Raw genomic sequence first — 13,187 nt, 5'->3', positions numbered from 1 at the left:
GTACCTGAAATTGTACATTCCCAAGCCATAAAACAGCAGCCAGCACTTTGAATAGACCCTCGCACATGTGCAGCGGCACTTGCAGAACAGTCAGCGCTAGTTGCAGCGCTTCCAGTTTGCCCTGTTCGCCGCCTCTTCCCTTTCTAGCTTCATCATCTTCTGGTCGTAGATATTTAAATTGAACGCCATCACGGAGACGTAATGTACTGCGAAGTTCTGCATTGTGCTACACGAGGAAAAGAATTATGTTGTTCAAAATACCCATATAACTAAAATCCACGTAACTAAAATAATTTGTATTTATTTTAGGATTTAAAAGGATAAAGTATAAGAAATCTAAAAATAACATCGTTACTGATAAGTAGTGAGCGACTTATTTAAGATCAAATATTTTAACGATCCGCTCAATAGCGATGTTTATTAAGTATTAAACATAGAAAGAAAATGACAATGTTTAATACTGGATAAAAACACCCAGTTTACTAATAGTATTAAGGCATTTACATTTAAAGAGAATAATTTCTTGAGATAACTGAAAGGTATTGATAATATTTCGAATATATTACTTTAGCTCCTTCAACCAGCTGATAGAACACATGATAGTTCGTCTCCCTAGGCGCTGGACCAGTTATCCTTGCACGTTCTAGCAGAAAATCTCGCAACACAGCGCCCCTTATCCCTCCCCGATGGTCCAGTCTTACTTCTACAAACTTTCCAAACCGTGAAGAGTTATCGTTCCGCACTGTTTTTGCGTTACCTGAAAAAAAGCATTACACCTTCAGACTTCACTAATTTTAAATGTAGCAGTCATTTCTTTGTTATTTTATTTCAAAATACGTTATATATAAAATTGTATTTAGTCAATTAAAATCAATCTAATAGGTAAATTTTACCTTTAATTTAATTTAAAAAAAGCGTCTATCATAACTACAGGCACAAAGGACATAATATCTTATAAAGGACATAGCATTAGCGACGTTAGGATTAGTTAATGTTTGCCCGTTCGCCTACATTATAAAAAAAACAATTGCCTCCTTTTTTATATTCAGATAAATTATTAAAAAAAATATTTAAGTATAATATTATGAGTTCGAAATAAGCACATAAAGAGTTAGAAATTTATAAACTTAAATAAGTAGCTAGTATATACAGTCCATTGTGATTCGAAGGAGAGAACAATGGTGTATTACAATTAAATTGAACGTGTGTGAGTCCTTCGGGTGTGATGGTACATTTAAAGGCGCGGTGCCTCGTCATATATTTCTTTAGAATTGGACGTTGTCGTCTAACATTATGGTATCTGCAATAATGTTGTTCTTGGCAATCGTTAATAAACTTTATCGGCGAAAGTTTCGATGGCAATTTGTTTCTGTTTTAAATGTACATACTCGTAGTAAAAGTCCATTTACTATGTACATTTAAAACAGATAAATAAATTTAGTATACAAATTATATAAGTAATATTTATAATCTTTTAAAAGAAATCGTACCAAAAGCTTCTAATACGGTGTTCGCTTCGAGGATCTGCTGTTCAGCCCAGGATGCTTGACCACCAGCAGCGCACAGGTACTGAAGAATGAGCTTGGTGGTTTCCGTCTTCCCAGCCCCGCTTTCTCCAGATATCACAACTGACTGGTTCTTTTCGCCATTCTGTGCAAAGATTATATTTAAAAAAACCTTTAAATATGACATTGCTGAGAGTGATCAGGGCATGTGAATCTTAACTGTAGATGGCGGCTTCAAAACTGTGAAACACTATTGAGCTCTTATTTGCTGAATTTGTGTTAATAAATTCATCACGTGCTCGGCGAAGCCAAACATTGTGAGGAAAATTGCAACTGTTTGAAAGAAATTCTGAAATATTTGCATTCACCAATCCGCATCGGAACGGTATAGCGGCATAACCTACAAATCTTATCCTCTATACATAGCAGGGCTGTTAATTGCTAGTGCTATGTACTTTGCAGGAACTAGAGCATTTATAGCGTATTAGAACAAGAATTTTAATTGATTAAATTAAAAAAAAAAACTGTAGAGAAATACACTACACCGATCCTAATTGCTGGGATAAAGTTAATCGAACGATGATGATATTTTTAAATCCAATTAGTTCGTCCGTATTATTAATGGAATTGAGTTGAAAATTGTACAGCTGCCTTATCACGAGAAGACTTTTTATCACAGCTGTTTTATGATTTCTTACATCTGTAAGTGTAAATTCGTAACCCGATGTAATGCATAACATTTGTAAGTGCTACAACGTGCTTTGTAATCGTTGTGTCACAATTTCGGATGTTATTTATTATGATAATTATAAAAGACCGACTATAACTCGTTCGCTTTGCGGAATTAAATAAAAATTCTGAGTAAGGGTAAAAAAAATATAGCCCACAACTACGTATGGATTAAATTGGTCATAGTCTCGTACCGATACGATCAGCAACACATGTGATTGACGCAAAAAGCAAAAAAGTCATTCATATCTAGTTTATACTTTATTGTACACCGCAAAGAGATAAAATATGGTTGCAGTCTAAATAAAAGTAGCATACAATTTTGGCGACCTTATCGCTACATAGCGATCTCTTCCAGGCAACCAACATATTTATATATACCTATATAGAGAAGATAGGATTCAAGTGATTAAAATTCATACAAGCAATTATAAAATAAATCTGGTATAGTTTCATCAACGAATAATAGGTGACGCGCGATATTATTACGGAATAATTGTCTACAAAAACGCTTAAAGTGATACGAGTAGTTATCTTATTAAATATTATTCAACGTCTAATAGTTTTACATTTTATATGGATTGTTGATTATTTCATCATTGACAATATTCGAATGGACACGTTAAATATTCAAACGAAACAATTTAATATACGAATGCGGAAGAATATAAAAATAAGGATTTACTTTAACTGCTAGGTAAACTTGAGCACTTAAAATGATTTATTGCAAATGAAATTGCTTTTATCTGAATATATTATGAAACGAAATATGAAAGCGTGATTTACGTAATTCCATTTTTAAATTATAGTGAAGTGGCGTGTCTATCGTTTTATCAAAGCATGTGAGTATTCCACAGTACACGCCCTGTGATGAGTATAATATCCTTCCTAACTAATTTCAATAATGCGAAAATGAGTTTGTTTATTTGATACAAATTTGTTTAAACAACTCAACTAATCATGAAATTTTGCTCATGTAGGAAACAAATTAGGGTACCTAACGCCTATCCCCTTATAAGAGGGTGACGCCGCGGTGGTTACAAACTGCTAAATAACAATATTTTTTTTGTTTTCTACCTAAAAGCCATTATAATACAATTCAACGACATTTTTATATAAAACTGAAATGCTCAGTACACGCGAAACGTAAGTTACATTAAACGTTGCACAAAAATTTCAAAAACGGTAGTATTAATTGGTGAAAATGAAAAATATTTGATACTATAAACTGATGAATATTTACCTGTAGGGAGCTGTACGCCGACTCCGCTAAAGCGAAAACATGGGGAGACAAACTGCCGAAGGCCTTGCCGCGATAATTTTGCATATCCTCCTGAAAATTTACAAGGTGTTTTTAGGTCATTTACATTTTTAAATATCTTAATTTATCAAATTTTAGGCGCGCTCTCAGTATTGAGTATACGCGATAAAAGTAAAACTGTTTTACATTCTACTTTTACATTAATTTGCACTCAAATTTGACCTTGAAATTTCACTATCTGGACTTCGACGGGCAATTAGGCTACCAACGTAAGTGATCACCACCACCCATAGACTATGACACTGTAAAAATCTTAATCATTCCTTACATCGCCAATGTGCCACCGACCTTGGGAAATAAGAGGTTTTGTCCCGTGCCGTATGCCGTAACGTGTAACACACCGGTACACGACAATATTGCTGTTTGGCGGTAGAATATGTGACGAGTGGGTAGTACCTACCTGACGGGCTTTCACAAAACCTTACCACCAAGTATACTTTTACTAGAAAAACTAAACATCCATTAGTTACATCAGTATCTTTGCATGATGGCATTTCTAGTTATTATATGATCTAAGATCACAAACTTAAGCGACTGTGCAACCCCAAAGAGTTTTAATTAAAAGTGTAATTGTGCTCAGTTGACGTAAATAACTTTTATTTGCCTTTAAGGTTTGCCCTTTTCTCTTCCACGTTCACACCTACAATAGTTTCAAGTGGAGGGATACGCTCCCAAGCCCTTTTATTAAAGAGGGGTGACATTAGGAACAATAATGTTGTATGAAGGTACTTTATGGAAATTAATGTCCTTTTATACACTTGAATAAATTTATTAAGATGTTATTCGTTCTAAATGGTAATTGTTTTATTTATTTATAAGAATATACGTATGTAGTCGGTATATATTATATATTTTAAAATGGTACTAAAAAAATGCCACTTCAATTCTGCAGTAGGATTCGCTTCACTATTCTGTAAGACAAACAAAACTAGACGTCATATTCGATCGTGCAATGTTAGGGTGTGACATGCCACATTGACCACAATAATTATTAATTATATTAGAAGGATACAAGTATCGAAATATCGCATTTTTGTATAGCATATACCAATAACAGGACTAAAGACAAATAAATAACTTTGACTTGGAATTGAAGCGATGTCATTCGTCGAGACTTGAATAATCAACGGTAAGAGTATTCATTATAGATTCGTGGAAAATGCCGTTTTTAACGTCAGCGAAGTTCTTGATTACATTGGAACTTAATTTAAATTTAATATAAGTAGATAAGTTAAATTTTGTCGTATCTCTACGTATTATAAAACAAAATCTCTTCACGTCGTCTAGACACCTAGATCATTTAAACTATGCAACGGATTTTAATACGTTTTTCATCAATAAATGATTCAAGGGGAAGTTTCGAGAATTTCAACATTCCTAGCTAGAACGAAAAAAACAAGAATTTTTCTTTTTTTTATGTGATATTCAAACTAAAAGTTGGATATAGACTCTTGTTTCACCCATGTGATTCCGGGCCGGTTAGTTATAAATAATGGTAAATTGATCAAGAACTATACGACAGCATAAATATAGCAGAACTATTAGCAAATCGCATGGAATACACAATTCACTCCTTCTATGGTATAGCTATAGATCATTTCAATATTGTACAATAGGATTAAACATTAAGTATGAAGGTTTTAACCAGAACATCTTTGTAGGTCTAGTTAAAAAAAAGTCCTGTTGATTCATCTAATCTTCCTGTTGTTAATAATTAGTAATACAACAATACTATACATGTTCTTATGACAGATAAGCGAATTCCCACGAAACGACGCGAAGAATAGTGTAAATTAGCCGATGAAAGTGATTGAAAGTTTAAGAGAAATGTTCAGACACGGATAGACTGGTGTTGTATATAAGTTCCAGTCATAATAATTTGAGTTATTAGCAAAGTTCACCAATTAAAGTTAATAATTGTTTGTTATGACACAACTATATTTCAAATTTAATTTAATTTATATTCTTACTTATGTAATATGCTACTTGCAATTACTTATTTTTTTTTTTTAAATTCGTATAACAAATAACGATACGGCTATAGATAAACGGATAAAGATTACATAATAATAACGTCACTTATTTTTCTTAAAGTCTTAATTTCAGTTGTAAGGCTTAACATGTCAAGCTAAATACTTGATTAAAATGATTATTTAAACAAAGCTGTCTTCTCTCGAATGTCAAATCAATTATGTCAGGAAGAGATAAATTGGAACTTAACTAAACACCGCTAAGAGACGGTAAGGTTAGCGTTAAATCAGATTTACCAATCTGACTAAACACTGAACGCTCATTGGTCACATTTTGCGCCATCATCTGCCGTCAACCAATGACCTTCCAACCAATGATTCAGTTCAAAATAGTTGATCTGAATTTGATCTGAGGTTAAGAAAAAAGAAAACTGTCTGTTAAACTTACCATGTTGTAACATCCTAATTCTTTGTAGGGATTCACTGCGACTAGAATTGATCCTGTGTATGTCTGTTTAAATTATAGGAAAAATATATTATATTATTATAGAAACGAATTTTTTACTCATATTCTAAATTCTAAGCCCAAAATTAATTTCAATCTTAAATTATAAGTAGCACTTTGATTCCACAAGAGAACCACTAACCATATAATTTTTAAACTCGAACAATTTTTAATAAAGGAAAAGTAATCGCTTGAAATAATGTTTTCTTAATTAAAACTTAATACGTAATTAAAGACGGAAACAATTATGGAGCTCTATCAATTGAAAGTCGCGACAGATACGTCATTAAATTGCTAATGGTTATGCGGTTAATTGCTAAGGAACATACAAATAAATTATTGTCTGTACGCTTTTTATTGCAATGAAGATTTAAAAAAAAAGTGTGTTATGGGAAGTACGATAATTATACATATACATGTATAGAATTTCTTCCTCATAGTATAATAATTATACAATATTTTTATATCATATTTAAATAACGAATACGTATGAGTTACGTCAATCATAGAATAAATTGTTTAGGGGACATCAAAAAATTAAGTATATAGCTTTACGAACTGGTCTCTTTGTGCGTAAGATTATTGTATAATGTATAATGCAAATATTATTATTATATGATTATTGTATAACGCAGTTCACTGACAGGCCGATAAGTAACGTAAAGTATACCGAATTCCATATCGATAATTTATTTGAACATTTAAGGGCGGCGGTTAATTTAGTACTACAAGCTGCTACTATGACAATACTAAAGTTAGTTTTTTTTGAGCAGACAGAAGATATTAGAAATAAGAAGTATTAAAAATCTCTATATCTTGTTTTATTTGAATATTCAAAGTTATGTTATGGTTTTGAAATCAAAGTAAAACTAATTCAACTATTTAAGGGAAGTTGCCCGCTTGTAAAACAAACAAAACTCGAAAATCAAAAGAATTTACACCATATCGTGAAACATTATAGACAAGTCCGTCCTTAAAGAAAGGATCCAAATAAATAAATGTTCATAAAGAAGATAAAATACGTATATGGACGGCTATAAATATTACAGACGAAACAGCTAGTATAAAATAAATGTCTGCAGAAATGTGAGCTACGCAAAACAAATTGTTATTTAGAAAGGATACATAAATAAGGTCGTGTATGTATCTCCGTTTGAGGTTGTCGTTGATGGCCTGTTCGGTGATCTGCGGCATCATCGTCATGTCCGGCACACCGGACTCCTCCTCCTTGTCTCGCTCCTCCATTTTGTCTGCAAAACAAATAAAAAGGTTATGTGGTGTCAATTTCATAAACCGAGAATCTGCCACAGTTAGGTACGTAATTAACGTATTTCAAAATTTTAAATAAATATGAACAATTAATGAGCAAGAGAAGTGAACAGGAATTAAGGACATAATAATTTAAACTTATCGGCTGACAGCGCTTTGGTAATTCAAAGAATAGCTAACAATAAAAGTGGCTATGGCAACTGTATGGTAACATGTGATCAATAATCACCCACCTAAAGGTCTTATTACAAAATCAAAAAGAAAAACTTATAATTACTTTTATACACAAGGACATTAACAACTTTGTTTCACGGTTTAGCAGCATTATCAAATACTAAGTTTAAACTGTACTGCCGTATTTACTCCCCGAAATACTTCGGTTGCAATATAGCAGGGTTTACAATTTCATCTAGGTACTATATTAACCTCCTTACAGTTTTGTTCATGAGCGGCAAAAGCCATAATGTTACCATGTTATTTTTCCCCTATATTTCTTTTTGGAAAGTATATTAAATGGGTAACCTTAGTAAGTTGCCATTGTCAACTGGTATTGCGATAAATATAAACGACTTATTCGCCGCTTATGTGTCGATCAACAATGGATTCTAATATGTTACATCTTATGCCTGTAATTGCATGGGCTCACTTCCCCTTTAAACCCGAACATAGCAATCAAATTTGATGGTTGGCGATACATTGATGAGAACCTCTAAAAGGAATCTGCACAGTCCTATTACCGGTGGATAGAATTGATCGGTAATTACAAATGGACGTTACATTTGGTAGAGTTTATTTGCATATAAGTAATATACTTATGTAAATTGTTCCGAATGTACCTTATTGAAATACTAGAGGTCGCAAAGCAATGATCCGTACAAATTGGCAAAGTTTCAAAATTTCAAGGGACTTATGTATTACGATATGATTAAACGCACTTGGCTAGACAACACATCGCGTGGCGAAATTAGTTTACTTATTTACTTGAGAGAATACTACAATATTTTATTGATGTAATATGCCAACAAAAGTAGCATTAGCTAGTAGTTTGCTTGTAGCTCTTAAGTTAGTATTCGTTCTTGGAAATGGCAAGGCGTTTTATTTTTCCTTCCAATGTTTCCGGGGAGGATGCTTCTTGATATTTAACTGGCACTTAGGTTAGTGGCTTAGCGTTTTGATTTTGATTGCCAGGTGTCACCATGTTTATTTGTCAGAGCCCACAACGAGGTATGTATGTAAATTACACATTTTCCGAAAACTAATTGATTGACAAATGAAACCGAAATATTGCAATAGCCTAATATCACAAAGCAAGACAAATTTTGTCGTGATATGCATTATTTTCGGTCATAAAGTTCCGATGAACTTCCAAAAAACCTTTTTTATATCACCGTTCTTGTGTGAGAACAGTCGTGAAAAGTTCCTCATTTCTCATCAAAGTAATACACCAAAATACTCATATCTACGTTCCATGGTGGTATACGAAACATATGAACAAAAGATAAGCTTTTGAGCTTCACGCTGATCTTTCCTTGTACCAAATTTAACAGATATACGTCTAATTGTCGTAATTAATTTCGTAAAATGAAAATTTAAAAGTGCTTGCAAGAGCCTGCTAAATAATACTCGTGTATTTTGATTTCCCTCATTTATAAACCATTGCTTCGATATTTTCTACATTCTTTTATTGCCTAAATATTTTTTCTGAAGCTATTCATACAATATTTATCGTGATGTTGATCTCAATAGACTAAGTAAACGTCCATAAGCGTACGATCCCCTTCTATCAATGTCGGGTCGCTAAATTCAGGGTTCAGGGGTGTTATCACGATGTTAGTACATAATATATTTTTTTGATATTGAATAAGTTCAGTTTTGATGACGTTGATGTTTTTAATCGACCATTTTAACCTTTGTCGGTGACGTAAATTCAGGATTTCTTTTTTTTTTGTATATCTTGGCGAACGACCAAATGGGCCACCTCATGGTAAGTGGTCACCAATGGCTATAGACAATGGCGCTGTAAGAAATATTAACCATTCCTTACATCGCCAATGTGCCACCAACTTTGGGAAACAAGATGTTATGTTCCTTATGCCTGTTGTTACACTGGTTCGCTCATCCTTCAAACCGGAACACAACAATACTGAGTACTGCTGTTTGGAGGTAGAATATATGATGAGTGGGTGGTACTTACCCAGACGGGCTTGCACAAAGCCCTATCACCAAGTAAAAGTTGACAATTGGTGAAGACTTAAAGAATTTGAAAAAACAATTTCGGTGGATTTCTGTCAATAGACATTAACCATTTTCACTGTATCACTTAGAGCATCCAAATTCAACGTTAACTGATTGACACAATTTTACACATTATATATTATATTGGATTATTTTTTTGATAGTTGCTATGAATGCTAATTATATTACTCCAAGATTATCAAACCTTATCTGGGTCCCGAAATCTTCCGGATAACTATGCTATTTTTTATTGTTGCAATGTACATACTTTTATTACTATATCGATTTGAGTATGCAATATATATAATGTACAGTCAATAGTAACATGAAATAAATATTAAAACCAATTTTCCTTTTCGCTTTACACAATGTTTCGTGATATAATAGCGTGTGATTCAAGAATAGTTAACAGACGGGAGTGTTGATTTGCATCAATCTTGATTTCTCGCCCCGAGGGGTTATTATGGACGCGACTATATCGTTCCGATCGTCTGTTGCTTTATGGAAATTTCCAATTTATCACGTTCAATATTTTTAGAATACATTATATAATACGCACTTTAGCAACACTGTGAACAAATCAAGTAAATAAATTATGTGTTGTATATTTAGGCTTCTATTAATAATATAAATTATAGAAATATTGTAAGAAATAAATATTAAGTGTTAAACTATTAAATATTAACGGTTTTAATGTCCCACACCTGGGCAAAGGTCTTCTGTAAAATGTACGTCAATTTTCAAAATTGTACATGAGATTGCGAGTTAAATAAACAATTGAATAATATGGGTTAAACTTAACTCAACTCAAGATATTTTTGCTAGTACGAGATGAATTCAAGTATAAACGTAGCACTCAAAAATTCAATGAACTTCAGCCGAACACGAACCCTCGACCTTCATTTAAAAAAAGCACTAGTGCCATCCGTTTGTATACCATCATTCACTTATAACTATTTATTACGACCCATAATATTTATAAATACATATTAATGTCCTGATTACAGAACCACTAAACACAAATAAGGAAAACGGTAATTACAATATGCAATATATTATAGGGACAAGACTAAGTGTAGTTCATTACACCCGAGATATCGATTAAATACTTAAATAGCATCGTAACGACATCTGGGCGAGTGGGAGAGATCGTGCATCGTGCATCGGTGGCGACGCCGCAACAGTGTAATAGCCCTCGATGCAGGACGGGCGAGTTATCGTACGGAAATGTCACTCGCGATTATAATACACGTTTGTTCGCGCCCTAAAGTTAACATATCGATAATATTAACATCACTAGCTAACGTTGCGTTTGCATTGCGCACGTTGTTGATTTAAATGGATTATTACCCGACTACTGTATCGCTAAGGAAGGAAATATATTTGTACCAGTTGCAATTAATGGTGTTCAGTTGATTTGAGATTATTGTTTATTTAATTAATTTGACAAAATATTTTGAAAATAATAGTTACATAACTTAAGCAAATAAATGTCTAATAAAGAGTTTTACTGTTTATTTAATTTTATGTTATTATATTATATTTATATGCTATTTTTCTTTCTTATTTTAAATTTAGAACACGTCAATTCGATTAAAAAAATACAAAGCCAGTATTTTAATTACCTATACTACTTCATAAATAAGGAAAATAATAATATATTTATTATAATGAAACAATTGTTTCCTGATTTTCCATTAAACGCAGTGCAGGAAAGATTAATACGTATCGCTTTGTAAATGTTATTTCCTATAAGTAGGAACCTACATGCATAAGAATGTATTAAGCGACAATTTATAACACTTGCATTTTTTATATTACGTTGAATTCCATAAAAGTCCTTTTGATTCTATCAAAAGACTTTTAGTTATCTTCCTCGAAGAGTCATTATTAGTCTTACTATGACTTATGTCCCTATGAATAGAACATTTAATCTTTCACACACATATCAAATCCGAACTAAAAAGCGTCCAATATTTATGTGTCATTGATTTGTATTTATAATAAACTAATTGCCGCCAGGAGTTTGGTATAAAAAAGCTGTTCTTCTTGAGATTCAAACTTGCTTCCTATGTACCAAATTTTAACAAATTCGGTTCAGTTCAGTTTTATCAAATCTGGGAGATTAGTGTGCAATTGAGTGGCCTATTGAAGCTCCGTTGCATAAACTTTAAATAATTAAACCAGTACAGAGAGTCAATTTCTATCATTGGTTTTATATTAATTAACTTTTCAGTTCTGAGGTCGAACTACAATTAAATTGACAAATTTACCAGTTACATAAAATCGGTAACATTCATTCAAGATCTAAACTACGCGGGGAAAAAAATCTTTGTATGCCCCTGATACTCCCACAGTTAAAACATATCTCCATATTTTAAAATCAATGTTTTCTCAATCAAGCTGCCATAGAGCGTCACCAAGAATAATACCATGATCCTCAGTATTTTATTATAAACACATATAATTCAAAACAATATATGTACGGTTTATTTGACTCGTTAGATGCAAAAAAAACTAAATAAAAGAAGACATTCGTGATAAAAATTTTCATTTAAAATAGTTCATAAAGTCTAGACGGGGCGAGTAAGCAGATTTAACATTTATTACTTTGTAAGATAAAACAAACAGTAGGTACCAGACAGAAGAGATTCAGGTAATGTCTTACGTAATATAATTTGGAGCCGAGATAGCACAGTTGTTAGAAGATGAGAATCTTCACCGAAGATTGTGAGTTCAAACCCAAACAAGCTCCATTGAATTTGCATACGATTTGTCTTTGTTTCTAATCAATTCCTTACGATTGCAGGTTTCTGGTTCAGATTTCATTAAATTGCATGATAATAAAAATCTGCCACATTTGTTATTGTTATCGACCAATAGCATTAGAACAGCGCGGTGAAATAATCTCCTACCCTTTTCAAAAGGAGATGAGGTCTTAGCCCAGCCCGTGCCTCATGCATACTCTTTTCTAAAGTAGTCAGTAGCACAATTTGTCTTAACTTTTTATACACTAAAAAATACCCCATTTATCATCCCTCCCGACGACTCTACGTCTCCTATTTGTCTAAAACGTTGAGTATTATAATTGTCATTGAAAAAACTCCCCCTTGAAACATCAATTATATAATGAAAATGTTAATGTGACTTGCTAATGCCGTAAATGGATAATTTACAGCTGTTTATAATATTATAAGTTAAGTTTTTTTAAGTAGGTATTTATGTAAGAAGAACAGTTGATTTTATAACGAAGAAATATGTTCAATTTGTATTCGTTTCAGCGTGTTTAATAATGTGTGTATATAAATATACGAAGTCGGTTTTTCATTTTAAAAAATACCGATTTTTAGCTTCAAATTAAAACTTAATATTCAATCTTTATATCGATACGTGAATAAAATCTTTGTAAACCTTTCTAAGCATATTTATAATATTACGTACGAAGGAGTTTGAGTTTCGCTTTTGTCATTGTTAAAATTTATATGGAGCAGAAGTTCAGAAGGCCAATTTTTTTATATCATTCGTATTTTTTTGGATCAGTTTTCATTTTTATTAGCAATAAATGAATGAATATTTAGTACCAATGAAGATGGCCTTGAATCTATACTGGACCCAACGCAATAAGAATCATTAAAATGAGTTCATAAACAAAA

General features: G+C 32.4%; 1 protein-coding gene across 1 annotated transcript in view; it reads right to left on the bottom strand.

Annotated features, from left to right (window-relative positions):
* Positions 1-13,187, bottom strand: part of Myo81f (Myosin 81F) — a 79,814-nt gene that overhangs the window by 15,278 nt on the left and 51,349 nt on the right. Inside the window, exons 3-8 of the mRNA XM_064217821.1 lie at positions 7,156-7,280; positions 5,974-6,036; positions 3,478-3,567; positions 1,491-1,650; positions 567-757; positions 5-226 (exon numbers count right to left, since the gene is read on the bottom strand). Coding sequence (XP_064073891.1) covers positions 5-226; positions 567-757; positions 1,491-1,650; positions 3,478-3,567; positions 5,974-6,036; positions 7,156-7,275 — 846 coding nt within the window. The 5' untranslated portion in view covers positions 7,276-7,280. The remainder of the gene's footprint in view (positions 1-4; positions 227-566; positions 758-1,490; positions 1,651-3,477; positions 3,568-5,973; positions 6,037-7,155; positions 7,281-13,187) is intronic.

Source organism: Vanessa tameamea, chromosome 19 (genome assembly GCF_037043105.1).
Source record: "Vanessa tameamea isolate UH-Manoa-2023 chromosome 19, ilVanTame1 primary haplotype, whole genome shotgun sequence".
Classification (NCBI taxonomy): Eukaryota; Metazoa; Arthropoda; class Insecta; order Lepidoptera; family Nymphalidae; genus Vanessa; species Vanessa tameamea.
The sequence above is the reverse complement of the archived record's forward strand: the minus strand, read 5'-3'. Positions and strand labels throughout refer to the sequence as shown.